Here is a 20,068-nt window from a genome sequence, read left to right on the forward strand (position 1 = left end):
AACACTAATGACTAAAGCTTAAAACTAATGGGTAAAAAGAAAAAAATGCGTTGAGTACAAATAAAAATAGAGGTAAAAGAGGGGGGAACATTGTTGAAAAAAACAGCACAAATACAATTACAAATTATTACAGAAAATTACATTAAAACAGCGTTGATTTGAAAAACAAAAACAAAAAAACATACATGGGTTGACAATAGAAGGGTAAGGTAGGTTACAGGGAATTTATTAGGTATAGCTTCGTTTTTAACTTAAACTGGTTGAGAGAGGTACAGTCTTTAACATGGTTGGGAAGGTCATTCCACATTCTGGGCCCCTTGATTTGTAGAGCATTTCTAGTTTGATTAAGTTTTTTTTTTTTTTTTTTTTTTTTTTTATTTTTATAAAAGAATACACAATGTACAAAACAGACACCCGCCGAAAGAACAAGTTAAGAACATACACAGGACAACAGAACAAAGGAAGTAAAACACGGATACACTAAACATACCCAACAAAAACCAAGAAATAAAACACATGACACAAGGCACAAAAAAAAGAGAACCCAGAAACGGGGACAGTATTTACCACAAAAAACAGAACATGACATAAATAGCACACAATAGAAATAACATAAAACATAGGCACATCCACACAACCTTAAGTACAGAAATACAAAAGGAGAACGCACATACAAGCCCAGCCCAACAACCCAAAACACAGGTGCATAAAAGTACAGAACAACAGGCCTCCGAAACCCCTAAGAGGCAAAATTACAAAACTACATTAAACAAAAAACATGGAAATACAGAACATTGAAAGTCAAACAGAAATAACTGAGTACATTTCTTGTTTCTTACTCCGTTTCCTCATGCATAATTAAAGACATAATACAAAGGCAGAACACAAAACACAAATCAAGAAAGAACATAAATAATACATAAATAGCACAAGGCAAAGTACATGGCACATAAAAAGAGAAATAACAATCAGTAATGGCAAAAAGAACACCCATAACACAGGAACAGTAGTACATGAAAAGGGGGGGGGGAGGACAAAACATAAACCCGGGCACCCCCCCCCCCCCCACACAGAAAATCACAAAAGACAGAAGAGGCACGCTCCAAAGACATAGGAGCATACAAGCATACATACCATAAAGAACAAAAATGCACAAACCATAAAACCCATACAAGGCAAACAAAAAGGCCCACGCAGGAGCCAGGGAAAACATAAAAAACCACACCCACACACAAGCACACCCAAACGAACACACCCACGGGAGCAACCACAACAGAAACAAAACAACCACACACACACACACACCATCCAACAGGCCCAACTGGACCCCAAGATCATTTAAACCACGAACATGCAAAGACGCACAGACAACAGAGGGTGCCATCGGGAGAACCTCAGGACACCCCCAACCCAACGCGTCCCCCAGGGGACACAACCGCACCCGCAGCGGGAGCCACATCCACACCACCAGGCTCAACCCCCTGCCGCACCCTGGAAGACGACCGGCCAGGAACCGCCTTCAAAATCACAGGGGAGACACCATACGAAGAGGGCGCCCCAGGCGTCGAGGACACCATCCACAGTTTTTCCCCTGCCTCCGCCGCCCCGAGCCCGACACCACGCTCAATGCCCCGCTCATCCCCAGATCCCGCTTCCGAAGGGGGAGGAGGAACCACTGGAGAAGCGGAGGGAGGAGCACCAGCCAAAGGCACACCACCCGAAGCCTCGATCCTCTTCCCAGGGGGGCCCCTGCTGTGCGACCGATCCCTCGGAGCGCGCTTTCGTCGAGGAACAGAAGAGCCCAATGCAACCACAGGAGGCACAGCACAAGCGACAGCAGGCGGCTGCGCCACGGCACCAGCATCAGGAACACCGCTAGGCTGGCCGTCAGGAGACACAGTAACAACACCGCCCCTGGCCTCGGGAAGCACACTGGCCACTGCACACGGGTCGCCCGCCGGCACCACACCACACACGTCGGATTTCAAGGAGACACTTGGGTCGCGATGTACCTCCGCCGCCACCAGCAGAGGCGCACCCGAAGCAGGAGCCGCGAGAGCATCAGAGTCAACAGACAGAGCAGAGGACCCAGCAGCAGACGGAGAGGTAGGGACAGCTGGGGACGACGCCTCCAGAGGCACACCCACAGAGCCCGGGCCCACTGGGGGCGCCCCAGCCTCCGGCAGAAGTGGAAAATCATCCGCATGGAAAACTGATGGGTCCTCCGGGCGAGGGGCACGGCAAGCTGCAGCGAAATGGCCTACCTCACCACACCGGAAACAGGAGCGAGTCTGCCCCTGGTAGAACACACGCACATAAAACCCACACACAGCCACCCGAGAGGGAATAGCCCCAGAGAGCCGCATGCGCAAAGTACGGGCACCCATACGGAGCCCCTTCAGGCGCCCACTAAGCAGACAGGCATGACGCTGCCCCACCACCTCACCATACCGACGGAACGCGGCGGACAGCTCATCCTCAGGAAACTGCACCGGCGCACCATGAACGCTCACATACGTCAGGGGGCCCCACGGATCGGAGACCTCCACCGTCACAGCAGAACCTGGAAGTACATGCGTCCGTGTACCCCATCGACGCACAAACAGCTGATACACCTGCGCCGAGGAGAACGTCACCGCCACCCGGGTAGGGGAAAGTTTCTCAACACCGTAGAGATCTTGGTACTCCACACGCATGACGTCCATAAGGGCAACCTCCACCAAGGGCCAGTCAACGGGGGCCGAGAAATCAAGTCGGGCGGTGTCGACCCGGCGAACACGGCCACCACTAGTCGACGCCATGACACCCGCCAGGCCCCGGCCAATGGCCGCACCACACCGTCAACAAGACGACCACCACGCAGCAGTTACAGGTCAACACTGACAGCCCGGGCCGAACGTCCTGGTTTGATTAAGTCGTACTCTAGGAATATCAAAACTGTATTTATTTCTGGTGTGGTGCTCATGGGTTCTGTTACAACCTTCTATGAAGCTTTTGAGATCAGGATTGGCATTACAATTTAGCGTTTTATATATGTATAGTACACATGAGAGGTTAGGTTACCCTGGCTGGCTGGCTGTTTTTTTTTTTTATTAAAGGGCCTCGTTAGTCACTGGACATAGTGCCTAGAATGGTATGACTTTGCTAACAACCCCGCAACGGGTCGAACCATTGCTGGCGGTCCGGGTTGTGTCTACTCCTGTGTCTACTCTTGTGTCTACTCCTGTGTCTACTCCTGTGTCTACTCTTGTCCATGTGTATTTCGAAAACTACAGGTCAGTTTGGCCAAACTCTGATCAATCCCCGTGTTCACTAACTTACATATTCTCGGTATAAAGAGTCATAATATAAAAGTCCAAATATGTGTAATCACCATGAATGCCGCTCTCAAATAACGCCCAAGAGTCATATTTCAGAGAGGCATCGTAGTCTGAAAACTGCAGCTCAGTTTGATATTACCAATCCCAGTCTTGACTAATTTGCATGTTTGCGGTGTAAAAAGTCGTAATTGAAAACTCCAAATATGTGCAGCGAGCCAGAATTCCACTCAAAAATAACATTCAAGAGTCATATTTCTGTCATCGTCACTAACAGCTGATAACTCTCTTGTTAAACACTCCATGGATGACCAAACTCACATTTCAGACATCAGACTTGTTAATTTTCCCTAATAGGAGCTAATCCTACTTAAGGAGGGGCAGGAGGGGGGGGGGGCAACCCCAACTACCCCTATAACACTCACCATATAATTATTATTCATCACGGAATCTTGCATATGGCTAACAGCAACAGTCTGGTCATCTGGCGAGTATACCAGTTGCTGCTGGTGTTGATGATGATTTGGTTGATTTGATGGTTTGGGGAGCCGTCGACCGAGCGGACAGCATGCTGGACTTGTGATCCTGTGGTCCCGAGTTCGATCCCAGGCGCCGGCGAGAAACAATGGGCAGAGTTTCTTTCACCCTATGCCCCTGTTACCTAGCAGTAAAATAGGTACCTGGGTGTTAGTCAGCTGTCACGGGCTGCTTCCTGGGGGTGGAGGCCTGGTCGAGGACCGGGCCGCGGGGACACTAAAGCCCCGAAATCATCTCAAGATAACCTGAAGATAGTCTACTTAGGGGGGCTGCTGGCATCAGAGTTAGGATTAAATCCACGTTCAGGTCTTTCTTGTTTCCTGAGTGATGGGTCCAGTCTTCCCTTCATCCTATACTGCTGCACTGGTCTTCGCTCTCCTCTTCCAATGCTCATAACTTTACACTTGGCTGGGTTAAATTCTAGCGGCCATTTTTGAGACCATTTCTGGCGTATGTCCAAATCAGTTTGCAATGTATCACAATCTATTTGTCCTGACTCTTCTCGTCACTTTTGCATTATCTACCAACATTGATATGAAGGGACCAATTTCCTCTTATCAGGTTGTTGGCATACATGAGAAACAGGATGGGCCGTAGCGCCAACCCTTGTGGTACTCCTCTTGTAGCGCCTCTACACGCTGATGTCTCTGCTCTCACTGTAACACTTTGCTTCCTGCCTGAGAGGTACTCTCTGACCCACCTTAAGGCCCGGTACACCAGCCTGCCTCTCTAGTTTGAGTAGGAACAGAATTAAATGCTTTCTGACTAGAGGAATATGCTCTTCACACTCTCAACAAAGACTTCACACTAGACAAGTAAAAACTACAAAAAAAAATATAAAAAAATCCCCGACAAAGACATTGAGAGGAAGAGTTAAGTAAATAATAAATAATATGTGTTTTACGGTGAGAGTGAGGCAGGTCCTGGGAGCATGTAAGATGTCTGAGGCATCTGGTGGCCGCCATATTGTTCCCAGTAGGCTCGTATACCTCCAAATGTTGTCTTCTTATTCCGCCGCTAGATGGCGGCCGCCGCCACTCACAGCCCGCCAAAATTAGTAAACAGAAGGTGCTCTTGTTTCTGGTTTTATGGCGCATGGGATCAATGTTGGAGTAGTTTGTCGTGCAGCAGCGCTAATACGACCCGCTGGTCGTGTAGGTTATGGTGGGAGTCGTGCAGCAGCGCTAATACGACCCTCTGGTCGTGTAGGTCATGGTGGGAGTCGTGCAGCAGCGCTAATACGACCCTCTGGTCGTGTAGGTTATGGTGGGAGTCGTGCAGCAGCGCTAATACGACCCTCTGGTCGTGTAGGTTATGGTGGGAGTCGTGCAGCAGCGCTAATACGACCCTCTGGTCGTGTAGGTTATGGCGGGAGTCGTGCAGCAGCGCTAATACGACCCTCTGGTCGTGTAGGTTATGGTGGGAGTCGTGCAGCAGCGCTTAATAGTATGGTGGTGGTGTAGCATGGTGGGTGTGTAGCATGGTGGTGGTGTAGCATGGTGGTGGTGTAGCATGGTGGGGGTGTAGCATGGTGGGGGTGTAGCATGGTGGGGGTGTAGCATGGTGGGGGTGTAGCGTGGTGGGGGTGTAGCGTGGTGGGGGTGTAGCGTGGTGGGGGTGTAGCATGGTGGGGGTGTAGCGTGGTGGGGGTGTAGCGTGGTGGGGGTGTAGCGTGGTGGGGGTGTAGCGTGGTGGGGGTGTAGCATGGTGGGGGTGTAGCGTGGTGGTGGTGTAGCGTGGTGGTGGTGTAGCGTGGTGGGGGTGTAGCGTGGTGGTGGTGTAGCGTGGTGGGGGTGTAGCGTGGTGGGGGTGTAGCGTGGTGGGGGTGTAGCATGGTGGTGGTGTAGCGTGGTGGTGGTGTAGCGTGGTGGGGGTGTAGCATGGTGGTGGTGTAGCATGGTGGGGGTGTAGCATGGTGGGGGTTTAGCGTGGTGGTGGTGTAGCGTGGTGGGGGTGTAGCATGGTGGTGGTGTAGCGTGGTGGTGGTGTAGCATGGTGGGGGTGTAGCATGGTGGGGGTGTAGCATGGTGGGGGTGTAGCGTGGTGGGGGTGTAGCGTGGTGGGGGTGTAGCGTGGTGGTGGTGTAGCGTGGTGGTGGTGTAGCGTGGTGGGGGTGTAGCGTGGTGGGGGTGTAGCATGGTGGGGGTGTAGCGTGGTGGGGGTGTCGCATGGTGGGGGTGTAGCGTGGTGGTGGTGTAGCGTGGTGGGGGTGTAGCGTGGTGGGGGTGTAGCGTGGTGGGGGTGTAGCATGGTGGGGGTGTAGCATGGTGGGGGTGTAGCATGGTGGGGGTGTAGCATGGTGGGGGTGTAGCGTGGTGGGGGTGTCGCATGGTGGGGGTGTAGCGTGGTGGTGGTGTAGCGTGGTGGGGGTGTAGCGTGGTGGGGGTGTAGCATGGTGGGGGTGTAGCATGGTGGGGGTGTAGCGTGGTGGTGGTGTAGCATGGTGGGGGTGTAGCATGGTGGTGGTGTAGCATGGTGGGGGTGTAGCATGGTGGTGGTGTAGCATGGTGGGGGTGTAGCATGGTGGTGGTGTAGCGTGGTGGTGGTGTAGCGTGGTGGGGGTGTAGCGTCTCTGCAGATGATAGCTTTGCATGACACATTATAACAATGCGTCAGGAGGATCACGCAACCTTCACCCTGTGAGAGAGAAATACTAGAGCGAGATAAAGATAAGAGAGAAACTGAGAGAAAGAGAGAGAGAGAGAGAGAGAGGGAGAGAGCAAAAATGGAGTGCTATACAGACAGAGACAGATAAACAGACGAAAACAGAGACACAGACCCGTGCTCATGAGCACCAGGAGGCAGGGGTCACGCTGCACCAAGCGCCAATTACCTCAGTGTTGGGAACAGGTTGAGGGCTGTTAGTGGTGCCTCAGGGAACATAAAGGTATTGACAAGCGTAAAACTAAATAACATTCAAGAAATAAGTAAAAGCGAGAGAAAATGCTATGTTGGAAATGTTATAGGTCCGCAACAAAAGATGGTCAATAACAAAGATGGCCGCCTCCACGGGGAAGGTAAACACACCAGCTGATGAGTGTTTTGAAGGCTCCTCAGCACAAGGTGTAAGGAAGGAAGGTGTTCTTGACAGGTTAGAGATTATTGGGGACAGCCTTAAGAAGTATGAAGAAAAGGTCCTTAAATTAGTACAGGAAAATTAAGCTTTCAGGGATGAATCAATTTTCTAGCAAGGTAGGAAAATTTCCACCTTAACTGACAAGGTGAAGATACACGAGGAACAAGTCAAGGAACTATTGCATGAAAATGAGGCATGGAAAGTGAAGAATGGTAAATTTGAAGATATAAACAAGAAAATAGATTCATATAGTGAACAACTCCAAGGGAGCCTGAGGACTAACGTAGCGTCAGGCAAAGATCTTCAACTGGAAACTTCATGGAGAACTAACATAGAGGAGGCTAATAAAGAGCTAGAAAAGTATAAAGAAGAAATAAAAGAGACATATGCACAAGTTGTAAAAGAGAAAGAGACGATTAAGGAATTGTGGAAGTCAAAACCAGAAATGACAAACAAGAAGCGGATCTCAGGCCAGCAGTTAGGCAAGAACTGGTAACCAACAGTAAACTAGTACAAAACAGTGTACATGGAAGTAAGTCCATAATAATGTTCGGGTGTTTAGAGAAGGAAATTTCATCTCGGGTGGACCGAGCAGCAGAAGAGATGAAAATCATAGAGAAAATAGTAGCTTTAGGAGATGGCCTAAATTCAGAAGAAAATGTCAGAAATTTTAGAATAGGAAAATATGAGAACGACAAGAACCGCCCCTTAAGGGTGACATTTAATGGGGTGAAACACATGGCAGAAGTGATAAAAAAGTGCCAGGAAATTGCAATGTGACGAGGATGGCAAACTTTGGTCAATAAGACAAGACCTCTAAGAGGACAGAGAAAAGCTGAAAATGATCCTCATTGAAGCGAAACGTCTAAATATCGATAGAAATGAAGAAGAAAGATTTATTCTACAAAGTGTTAGGGACTGGAAAGCTAGTGAAAAGGGGCTAGCAGAAGGGGGAGTAAATGGAACATGTTCCTGAAAATTGTATATACCAACATAGATGGAGTTAGATGAATAACGTTGGAGTTGAAGGATATAATTCAGCTTAAGGTCCCAGATATTGTCGCATTATCAGAGACGAAAAGTCAAGAAAATATTTTAAATGAGGTCATATACCCAAGGAGTTTATATACCCACCATATACCCATATACCCATATACCCACACAGTTTGGAGACGTGACAGGACAACTAGGAAGGTGGGAGGAGTTGCTGTGCTGGTGAAAGAACACCTGAAGGTAAGAGATTTAATAATAAAAACCATCGAGAAGTTGGCATAATGGCACTGCAGGTCTGGAATCAGGATGATAGGGGGATAATTGTAAATGCCTACAGCCCACCAGCACGCAACACATGGACAAGGGAAGAGCTGGATGACACATGAGAAGGCCTCATAATGGTCATGAGAGAGATTATGGTACGAGTTAACAAAGATAAATCCCGATTGTTGGTACTGGAAGACTTTAACTTTAAGGCAATAGACTGGGAGGCCCACGAGGCAAGAACAGACGACATTTGGACAGGCAGATTCCTAAACCTCATTCTGGAGACATTTATGTAACAACACGTCAAGCAGGAGAGGGAGAGAGAGAGAGAGAGACAGAGGGAGAGAGAGAGAGAGCCTAGAACCAGGACCTGAGGAAGAGTGACGTCAGTGGTGCAGTAAAGATCATGGAGGTATAATGAGGACAACACTGCAGGTGACTATCTCAGGTGTGGTGGGGAGCCTCGCCCCCCCTGATCAATGTTCCCCCTCACCTGGCGCTCCCCCGGGGCCATCACCACACCTGTCCTTCCTCCCCCCGGGGCCATCACCACACCTGTCCTTCCTCCCCCCGGGGCCATCACCACACCTGTCCTTCCTCCCCCCGGGGCCATCACCACACCTGTCCTTCCTCCTCCCGGGGCCATCACCACACCTGTCCTTCCTCCCCCCGGGGCCATCACCACACCTGTCCTTCCTCCCCCCGGGGCCATCACCACACCTGTCCTTCCTCCCCCCGGGGCCATCACCACACCTGTCCTCTTCCCCGGGGCCATCACCACACCTGTCCTTCCTCCCCCCGGGGCCATCACCACACCTGTCCTCTCCCCCGGGGCCATCACCACACCTGTCCTTCCTCCCCCCGGGGCCATCACCACACCTGTCCTCTTCCCCGGGGCCATCACCACACCTGTCCATCCTCCCCCCGGGGCCATCACCACACCTGTCCTTCCTCCCCCCGGGGCCATCACCACACCTGTCCTCTCCCCCGGGGCCATCACCACACCTGTCCTTCCTCCCCCCGGGGCCATCACCACACCTGTCCTCTCCCCCGGGGCCATCACCACACCTGTCCTTCCTCCCCCCGGGGCCATCACCACACCTGTCCTCTTCCCCGGGGCCATCACCACACCTGTCCTTCCTCCCCCCGGGGCCATCACCACACCTGTCCTTCCTCCCCCCGGGGCCATCACCACACCTATCCTCCATCCCCCCGGGGCCATCACCACACCTGTCCTCTCCCCGGGGCCATCACCACACCTGTCCTCTCCCCCGGGGCCCTCACCACACCTGTCCTTCCTCCCCCAGGCCATCACCACACCTGTCCTCTTCCCCGGGGCCATCACCACACCTGTCCTCTCCCCGGGGCCATCACCACACCTGTCCTCCATCCCCCCGGGGCCATCACCACACCTGTCCTCTCCCCGGGGCCATCACCACACCTGTCCTCCATCCCCCGGGGCCATCACCACACCTGCCCTCTCCCCGGGGCCATCACCACACCTGTCCTCCCCCCGGGGCCATCACCACACCTGTCCTTCCTCCCCCCGGGGCCATCACCACACCTGTCCTTCCTCCCCCCGGGGCCATCACCACACCTGTCCTCTTCCCCGGGGCCATCACCACACCTGTCCTCTCCCCGGGGCCATCACCACACCTGTCCTCTCCCCCGGGGCCATCACCACACCTGTCCTCTCCCCGGGGCCATCACCACACCTGTCCTCTCCCCCGGGGCCATCACCACACCTGTCCTCTCCCCGGGGCCATCACCACACCTGTCCTCTCCCCCGGGGCCATCACCACACCTGTCCTCTCCCCGGGGCCATCACCACACCTGTCCTCTCCCCCGGGGCCATCACCACACCTGTCCTCTCCCCGGGGCCATCACCACACCTGTCCTCTTCCCCAGGGCCATCACCACACCTGTCCTCTCCCCCGGGGCCCTCACCACACCTGTCCTCCCCCCCCCGGGGCCATCACCACACCTGTCCTCTCCCCGGGGCCATCACCACACCTGTCCTCTCCCCCAGGGCCATCACCACACCTGTCCTCTCCCCGGGGCCATCACCACACCTGTCCTCTCCCCCGGGGCCATCACCACACTTGTCCTGCTCCCGGGGCCCTCACCACACCTGTCCTCTCCCCCGGGGCCCTCACCACACCTGTCCTCCCCCCCCCCGGGGCCATCACCACACCTGTCCTCTCCCCGGGGCCCTCACCACACCTGTCCTCGCCCCCCGGGGCCCTCACCACACCTGTCCTCTCCCCGGGGCCATCACCACACCTGTCCTTTCCCCCAGGGCCATCACCACACCTGTCCTCTCCCCCAGGGCCATCACCACACCTGTCCTCTCCCCGGGGCCATCACCACACCTGTCCTCGCCCCCCGGGGCCCTCACCACACCTGTCCTCTCCCCCGGGGCCCTCACCACACCTGTCCTCCCCCCCCGGGGCCCTCACCACACCTGTCCTTCCTCCCCCCGGGGCCATCACCACACCTGTCCTCTCCCCGGGGACATCACCACACCTGTCCTTTCTCCCCCCGGGGCCATCACCACACCTGTCCTCTCCCCGGGGCCATCACCACACCTGTCCTTCCTCCCCCCGGGGCCATCACCACACCTGTCCTTCCTCCCCCGGGGCCATCACCACACCTGTCCTTCCTCCCCCCGGGGCCATCACCACACCTGTCCTTCCTCCCCCCGGGGCCATCACCACACCTGTCCTTTCTCCCCCCGGGGCCATCACCACACCTGTCCTCTCCCTGGGGCCATCACCACACCTGTCCTTCCTCCCCCCGGGGCCATCACCACACCTGTCCTTCCTCCCCCCGGGGCCATCACCACACCTGTCCTTCCTCCCCCCGGGGCCATCACCACACCTGTCCTTCCTCCCCCCCCGGGCCATCACCACACCTGTCCTCTCCCCCAGGGCCATCACCACACCTGTCCTCTCCCCGGGGCCATCACCACACCTGTCCTCGCCCCCCGGGGCCCTCACCACACCTGTCCTCTCCCCCGGGGCCCTCACCACACCTGTCCTCCCCCCCGGGGCCCTCACCACACCTGTCCTTCCTCCCCCCGGGGCCATCACCACACCTGTCCTCTCCCCGGGGACATCACCACACCTGTCCTTTCTCCCCCCCGGGGCCATCACCACACCTGTCCTCTCCCCGGGGCCATCACCACACCTGTCCTTCCTCCCCCCGGGGCCATCACCACACCTGTCCTTCCTCCCCCCGGGGCCATCACCACACCTGTCCTTCCTCCCCCCGGGGCCATCACCACACCTGTCCTTCCTCCCCCCGGGGCCATCACCACACCTGTCCTTCCTCCCCCCGGGGCCATCACCACACCTGTCCTTCCTCCCCCCGGGGCCATCACCACACCTGTCCTTCCTCCTCCCGGGGCCATCACCACACCTGTCCTTCCTCCCCCCGGGGCCATCACCACACCTGTCCTCTCCCCCGGGGCCATCACCACACCTGTCCTTCCACCCCGGGGCCATTACCACACCTGTCCTCTCCCCGGGGCCATCACCACACCTGTCCTTCCTCCCCCCGGGGCCATCACCACACCTGTCCTCTTCCCCGGGGCCATCACCACACCTGTCCTCTTCCCCGGGGCCATCACCACACCTGTCCTCTCCCCGGGGCCATCACCACACCTGTCCTTCCTCCCCCCGGGGCCATCACCACACCTGTCCTCTCCCCGGGGCCATCACCACACCTGTCCTCTCCCCGGGGCCATCACCACACCTGTCCTTCCTCCCCCGGGGCCATCACCACACCTGTCCTCTTCCCCGGGGCCATCACCACACCTGTCCTTCCTCCCCCCGGGGCCATCACCACACCTGTCCTTCCTCCCCCCGGGGCCATCACCACACCTGTCCTCTCCCCGGGGCCATCACACCTGTCCTTCCTCCCCCCGGGGCCATCACCACACCTGTCCTCTCCCCGGGGCCATCACCACACCTGTCCTTCCTCCCCCCGGGGTCATCACCACACCTGTCCTCTCCCCGGGGCCATCACCACACCTGTCCTCTCCCCCAGGGCCATCACCACACCTGTCCTTCCCCCGGGGCCATCACCACACCTCTCCTCTCCCCCGGGGCCATCACCACACCTGTCCTTCCTCCCCCCGGGGCCATCACCACACCTGTCCTCTCTCCCAGGGCATCACCACACCTGTCCTCTCCCCCCGGGGCCCTCACCACACCTGTCCTCTCCCCCAGGGCTATCACCACACCTGTCCTCTCCCCCAGGGCCATCACCACACCTGTCCTCTCCCCCAGGGCCATCACCACACCTGTCCTCTCCCCCAGGGCCATCACCACACCTGTCCTCTCCCCCAGGGCCATCACCACACCTGTCCTCTCCCCCTAAGGCCGTCACCACACCTGTCCTCTCCCCCAGGGCCATCACCACACCTGTCCACATTAGGAGACAGACGGAGGGAGACACACCAGACACTAGGGGACAGTCACACCGGACACTAGGGGACAGACGGAGGGACAGTCACACAGGACACTAGGGGACAGGCGGAGGGACAAACACACCAGACACTAGGGGACAGACGGAGGGACAGTCACACCAGACACTAGGGGATAGTCACACCAGACACTAGGGGACAGGCGGAGGGACAGACACACCGGACACTAGGGGACAGGCGGAGGGACAGACACACAGGACACTAGGGGACAGACGGAGGGACAGTCACACCAGACACTAGGGGACAGACGGAGGGACAGTCACACCAGACACTAGGGGATAGTCACACCAGACACTAGGGGACAGGCGGAGGGACAGACACATCGGACACTAGGGGACAGACGGAGGGACAGTCACACCGGACACTAGGGGACAGGCGGAGGGACAGACACACCGGACACTAGGGGACAGACGGAGGGACAGTCACACCGGACACTAGGGGACAGGCGGAGGGACAGACACACCGGACACTAGGGGACAGACGGAGGGACAGTCACACCGGACACTAGGGGACAGGCGGAGGGACAGACACACAGGACACTAGGGGACAGACGGAGGGACAGTCACACCAGACACTAGGGGACAGGCGGAGGGACAGTCACACAGGATACTAGGGGACAGGCGGAGGGACAGTCACACCGGACACTAGGGGACAGGCGGAGGGACAGACACACAGGACACTAGGGGACAGGCGGAGGGACAGTCACACCGGACACTAGGGGACAGGCGGAGGGACAGACACACAGGACACTAGGGGACAGGCGGAGGGACAGTCACACCGGACACTAGGGGACAGGCGGAGGGACAGACACACAGGACACTAGGGGACAGGCGGAGGGACAGTCACACCGGACACTAGGGGACAGGCGGAGGGACAGACACACAGGACACTAGGGGACAGGCGGAGGGACAGTCACACCGGACACTAGGGGACAGGCGGAGGGACAGACACACAGGACACTAGTGGACAGGCGGAGGGACAGTCACACCAGACACTAGGGGACAGACGGAGGGACAGACACTAGGGGACAGGCGGAGGGACAGACACACCGGACACTAGGGGACAGGCGGAGGGACAGACACACAGGACACTAGGGGACAGGCGGAGGGACAGTCACACCGGACACTAGGGGACATGCGGAGGGACAGACACACAGGACACTAGGGGACAGGCGGAGGGACAGACACACCGGACACTAGGGGACAGACGGAGGGACAGTCACACAGGACACTAGGGGACAGACGGAAGGACAGTCACACAGGATACTAGGGGACAGGCGGAGGGACAGTCACACCGGACACTAGGGGACAGGCGGAGGGACAGACACACCAGACACTAGGGGACAGGCGGAGGGACAGTCACACCAGACACTAGGGGACAGACGGAGGGACAGTCACACCAGACACTAGGGGATAGTCACACCAGACACTAGGGGACAGGCGGAGGGACAGACACACCGGACACTAGGGGACAGACGGAGGGACAGTCACACAGGACACTAGGGGACAGACGGAGGGACAGACACACCAGACACTAGGGGACAGACGGAGGGACAGACACACAGGACACTAGGGGACAGACGGAGGGACAGTCACACAGGACACTAGGGGACAGACGGAGGGACAGTCACACAGGACACTAGGGGACAGGCGGAGGGACAGACACACCGGACACTAGGGGACAGACGGAGGGACAGTCACACAGGACACTAGGGGACAGACGGAGGGACAGTCACACCGGACACTAGGGGACAGGCGGAGGGACAGACACACAGGACACTAGGGGACAGGCGGAGGGACAGTCACACCAGACACATAAACACCTACAAAAGGTTTTAAACAATAAATATCACGCCAAGATCTGCTAAATGTTTGACAGCCTAAATAAATATTTGACTCGTAAATTGCTGATTGTCAAAGATCACCTTTAGTTCTGATATCCGGACGTCTCCTTTAAAGCCAACCTTGTCCCGGAAACCCTTTAATATCAAGGTTTCAATACCGTCCCCTTTAACGTGGCTTCCGCTTTAAGGAAACCTTCCTTGCGTCTCCCTTTAGTCTACCCTAAAGTTTACAGAGAACGGCACTGCCAGTTTGGTTTTTAATACTACGGAACAATATTTGTTTATCTTTCTCCCAGGTGTACCATGGTACCTCACCCAGGTGCACCATGGTACCTCTTCCAGGTGTACCATGGTACCTCACCCAGGTGCACCATGGTACCTCTTCCAGGTGTACCATGGTACCTCACCCAGGTGCACCATGGTACCTCTTCCAGGTGTACCATGGTACCTCACCCAGGTGTACCATGATACCTCTCCCAGGTGTACCATGGTACCTCACCCAGGTGCACCATGGTACCTCTTCCAGGTGTACCATGGTACCTCTTCCAGGTGTACCATGGTACCTCTTCCAGGTGTACCATGGTACCTCACCCAGGTGTACCATGGTACCTCACCCAGGTGCACCATGGTACCTCTTCCAGGTATACCATGGTACCTCACCCAGGTGCACCATGGTACCTCTTCCAGGTGTACCATGGTACCTCACCCAGGTGCACCATGGTACCTCACCCAGGTGTACCATGGTACCTCACCCAGGTGCACCATGGTACCTCACCCAGGTGTACCATGGTACCTCACCCAGGTGCACCATGGTACCTCACCCAGGTGCACCATGGTACCTCACCCAGGTGCACCATGGTACCTCTCCCAGGTGCACCATGGTACCTCACCCAGGTGCACCATGGTACCTCACCCAGGTGTACCATGGTACCTCACCCAGGTGCACCATGGTACCTCACCCAGGTGTACCATGGTACCTCACCCAGGTGCACCATGGTACCTCACCCAGGTGCACCATGGTACCTCACCCAGGTGCACCATGGTACCTCTCCCAGGTGTACCATGGTACCTCACCCAGGTGCACCATGGTACCTCTTCCAGGTGTACCATGGTACCTCACCCAGGTGTACCATGGTACCTTCCTCCCAGGTGCACCATGGTACCTCACCCAGGTGTACCATGGTACCTTCCTCCCAGGTGCACCATGGTACCTCTCTCCCAGGTATACCATGGTACCTCACCCAGGTGTACCATGGTACCTCTCCCAGGTGTACCATGGTACCTCACCCAGGTGCACCATGGTACCTCTTCCAGGTGTACTATGGTACCTCACCCAGGTGTACCATGGTACCTCACCCAGGTGCACCATGGTACCTCTTCCAGGTGTACCATGGTACCTCACCCAGGTGTACCATGGTACCTTCCTCCCAGGTGCACCATGGTACCTCTCTCCCAGGTATACCATGGTACCTCACCCAGGTGTACCATGGTACCTTCCTCCCAGGTTCACCATGGCACCTCTCCCCCAGGTGCACCATGGTACCTCACCCAGGTGCACCATGGTACCTCTTCCAGGTGTACCATGGTACCTCACCCAGGTGTACCATGGTACCTTCCTCCCAGGTGCACCATGGTACTTCTCTCCCAGGTATACCATGGTACCTCACCCAGGTGTACCATGGTACCTCTCTCCCAGGTTCACCATGGCACCTCTCCCCCAGGTGCACCATGGTACCTCTCCCCCAGGTGCACCATGGTACCTTTCTCCCAGGTGCACTATGGTACCTCTTTCAGGTGCACCATGGTACCTCTCACCCAGGTGCACCATGGTACCTCTCACCTAGGTGCACCATGGTACCTCTCACCCAGGTGTACCATGGTACCTCTCACCCAGGTGTACCATGGTACCTCTCTCCCAGGTGTACCATGGTACCTCTCTCCCAGGTGTACCATGGTACCTCTCCCAGGTGCACCATGGTACCTCTCACCCAGGTGTACCATGGTACCTCTCCCAGGTGCACCATGGTACCTCTCTCCCAGGTGCACCATGGTACCTCTCTCCCAGGTACACCATGGTACCTCTCACCCAGGTGCACCATGGTACCTCTCACCCAGGTGCACCATGGTACCTCTCCCCCAGGTGCACCATGGTACCTCTCACCCAGGTGTACCACCAGGCCCACCTATCCCCCCCCCACCAGGCCCACCAATCCCCCGCCCCACAACACAGTCACTAGAGACTGTGTGACTATCAAAACTGCAGGTGACAGAGGGAGTCAATGACCCGGCTCATGGTGGGACTCATGGCCCACCTGTCACATATCTCTCATAATCTGTCATAAAACTTGCAGTTGATGGTTCATGGCCGCAGGAACCGCTCTCTGTGATGCCTAAACTGTCCTACCAGGTTGTTGGTGGCTCTGGGGCATGTAACTGTCATCACTGTTAGTGGTGGTGGTTGATAGTCAAGAGGTGGTGCCCAAGAGCCGGAGCTCAACCCCTGAGAGCACGATAGGGTGGCTACACACACACCTTCCGGGACAACCTTCACGTATCTCTATCGCTTTTTCCGCTCCACAAGTTCCAGCAATACGCGAAAGTCTTCCAATAACCTCCCAACTTCACCTGGGCCTCATCTGCATATCCGCGTCTGACTCGTCACCTGATGCTTCCCGTTAACCCGAGGCAGCTTCATCTTTACCTTCTAATCCCCATTATATTTCCACCAGTTATTGCCCTCCTTCCAAACTTGATCTATTGCTTCTTCGCAGATAATACAATATTTCCCTCCACTGTTGTTCCTCCATGCGGTGCTAGGATATATTTCCCTCCACTGTTGTTCCTCCATGCGGTGCTAGGATATATTTCCCTCCACTGTTGTTCCTCCATGCGGTGCTAGGATATATTTCCCTCCACTGTTGTTCCTCCATGCGGTGCTAGGATATATTTCCCTCCACTGTTGTTCCTCCATGCGGTGCTAGGATATATTTCCCTCCACTGTTGTTCCTCCATGAGGTGCTAGGATATATTTCCCTCCACTGTTGTTCCTCCATGCGGTGCTAGGATATATTTCCCTCCACTGTTGTTCCTTCATGCGGTGCTAGGATATATTTCCCTCCACTGTTGTTCCTCCATGAGGTGGTAGGGTATATATCCCTCCACTGTTGTTCCTCCATGCGGTGCTAGGATATATTTCCCTCCACTGCTATTCCTCCATGTGGTGCTAGGATATATTTCCCTCCACTGCTATTCCTCCATGTGGTGCTAGGATATATTTCCCTCCACTGCTATTCCTCCATGTGGTGCTAGGATATATTTCCCTCCACTGCTGTTCCTCCATGAGGTGGTAGGGTATATATCCCTCCACTGTTGTTCCTCCATGAGGTGCTAGGATATATTTCCCTCCACTGTTGTTCCTCCATGCCGCCTGTGGGAGGGTGGTGGTAAATATGCAGTTGTGACACTCATGTTGTAACACCGTGGGGGAGGGGAGTGGGGGGAGTGGCAGGGAGTTATTACCGCCATAAGCCTCGTTACCGGGCCAATGTTTGGCCACTTTATTGGTGGGTTTCACCTTATGTGTGTGTGTGCTGACCTAGCTGTGACAACGGCGCGTCAGAGCCCACTCCTAGCCCTTCATACCTGTGTGTACTCACCTATTTGTGCTTGCGGGGGTTGAGCTCTGGCTCTTTGGTCCCGTCTCTCAACTGTCAATCAACTGATGAACAGGTTCCTGAGCCTACTGGGCTCTATCATATCTACATTATAAACTGTGTATGGAGTCAGCCTCCACCACATCACTGCCTAATGCATTCCATCCGTTAACTACTCTTGACACTGAAAAAGTTCCTTCTAACGTCTCTGTAGCTCATGTGGGTACTCAGTTTCCACCTGTGTCCCCTTGTTCGCGTCCCACCAGTGTTGAATAGTTTATCCTTGTTTACCCGGTCGATTCCTCTAAGGATTTTGTAGGGTGTGATCCTGTCTCCCTTACTCTTCTATCTTCCAGTGTCGTAAGGTGCATTTCCCGCAGCCTTTCCTCGTAACTCATGCCTCTTAGTTCTGGGACTAGTCTAGTGGCATACCTTTGGACTTTTTCCAGCTTCGTCTTGTGCTTGACAATGTACGGGCTCCATGCTGGGGCCGCATACTCCAGGATTGGTCTTACATATGTGGTGTACAAGATTCTGAATGATTCCTTACACAGGTTCCTGAACGCTGTTCTGATGTTAGCCAGCCTCGCATATGCCGCAGACGTTATTCTTTTTATGTGGGCTTCAGGAGACAGGTTTGGTGTGATATCAACTCCTAGATCTTTCTCTCTGTTCGTTTCATTAAGTACTTCATCTCCTATTCTGTATCCTGTGTCTGGCCTCCTGTTTCTGTGTGTGTGTGTCCTGTGGGTGGGTGGGTGTGTGTGTGTGTGTGTGTGTGTGTGTGTGTGTGTGTGTGTGTGTGTGTGTGTGTGTGTGTGTGCGTGTGTGTGTGTAATTACCTAAGTGTAGTTACAGGATGAGAGCTACGCTCGTAGTGTCCCGTCTTCCCAGCACTCTTTCTCATATAACGCTTTGAAACTACTGACGGTCTTGGCTTCCACCACCTTCTCCCCTAACTTGTTCCAACCGTCTACCACTCTGTTTACAAAAGTGAATTTTCTTATATTTCTTCGACATCTGTGTTTAGCTAGTTTATATCTATGACCTCTTGTTCTTAAAGTTCAGGTCTCAGGAATTCTTCCCTATCAATTTTATCGATTCCTGTTACTATTTTGTATGTAGTGATCATATCACCTCTTTTTCTTCTGTCTTCTAGTTTTGGCATATTTAATGCCTCTAACCTCTCCTCGTAGCTCTTGCCCTTCAGTTCTGGGAGCCACTTAGTAGCATGTCTTTGCACCTTTTCCAGTTTGTTGATATGCTTCTTAAGATATGGGCAAATTGTATATGTGGTAATCATGTCTCCCCTAACTCCTCTGCCTGCTTATAATTGCAGTTATAGTCCTACTTTACAGTGACTGTGTATTGTGGTGGTAAGTTTGGAGAGGATCCAAGTATTGTGGTGGTAAGTTTGGAGAGGATCCAAGTATTGTGGTGGTAAGTTTGGAGAGGATCCAAGTATTGTGGTGGTAAGTTTGGAGAGGATCCAAGTATTGTGGTGGTAAGTTTGGAGAGGATCCAAGTATTGTGGTGGTAAGTTTGGAGAGGATCCAAGTATTGTGGTGGTAAGTTTGGAGAGGATCCAAGTATTGTGGTGGTAAGTTTGGAGAGGATCCAAGTATTGTGGTGGTAAGTTTGGAGAGGATCCAAGTATTGTGGTGGTAAGTTTGGAGAGGATCCAAGTATTGTGGTGGTAAGTTTGGAGAGGATCCAAGTATTGTGGTGGTAAGTTTGGAGAGGATCCAAGTATTGTGGTGGTAAGTTTGGAGAGGATCCAAGTATTGTGGTGGTAAGTTTGGAGAGGATCCAAGTATTGTGGTGGTAAGTTTGGAGAGGATCCAAGTATTGTGGTGGTAAGTTTGGAGAGGATCCAAGTATTGTGGTGGTAAG

General features: G+C 54.6%; 1 protein-coding gene across 1 annotated transcript; it reads left to right on the top strand.

Annotated features, from left to right (window-relative positions):
• Window positions 1–6,850: 6,850 nt before the first annotated feature.
• LOC138352024 (uncharacterized protein PF3D7_1120000-like) lies at window positions 6,851–7,426 on the top strand. Its single transcript, XM_069304195.1, has 2 exons — window positions 6,851–7,000; window positions 7,043–7,426. The coding sequence occupies exons 1-2, from the start codon at window positions 6,851–6,853 to the stop codon at window positions 7,424–7,426; spliced, it is 534 nt and encodes a 177-aa protein (XP_069160296.1).
• The last annotated feature ends 12,642 nt before the right edge of the window (window positions 7,427–20,068 follow it).

This window comes from Procambarus clarkii, chromosome 52 (genome assembly GCF_040958095.1).
Source record: "Procambarus clarkii isolate CNS0578487 chromosome 52, FALCON_Pclarkii_2.0, whole genome shotgun sequence".
Lineage (NCBI taxonomy): Eukaryota > Metazoa > Arthropoda > Malacostraca > Decapoda > Cambaridae > Procambarus > Procambarus clarkii.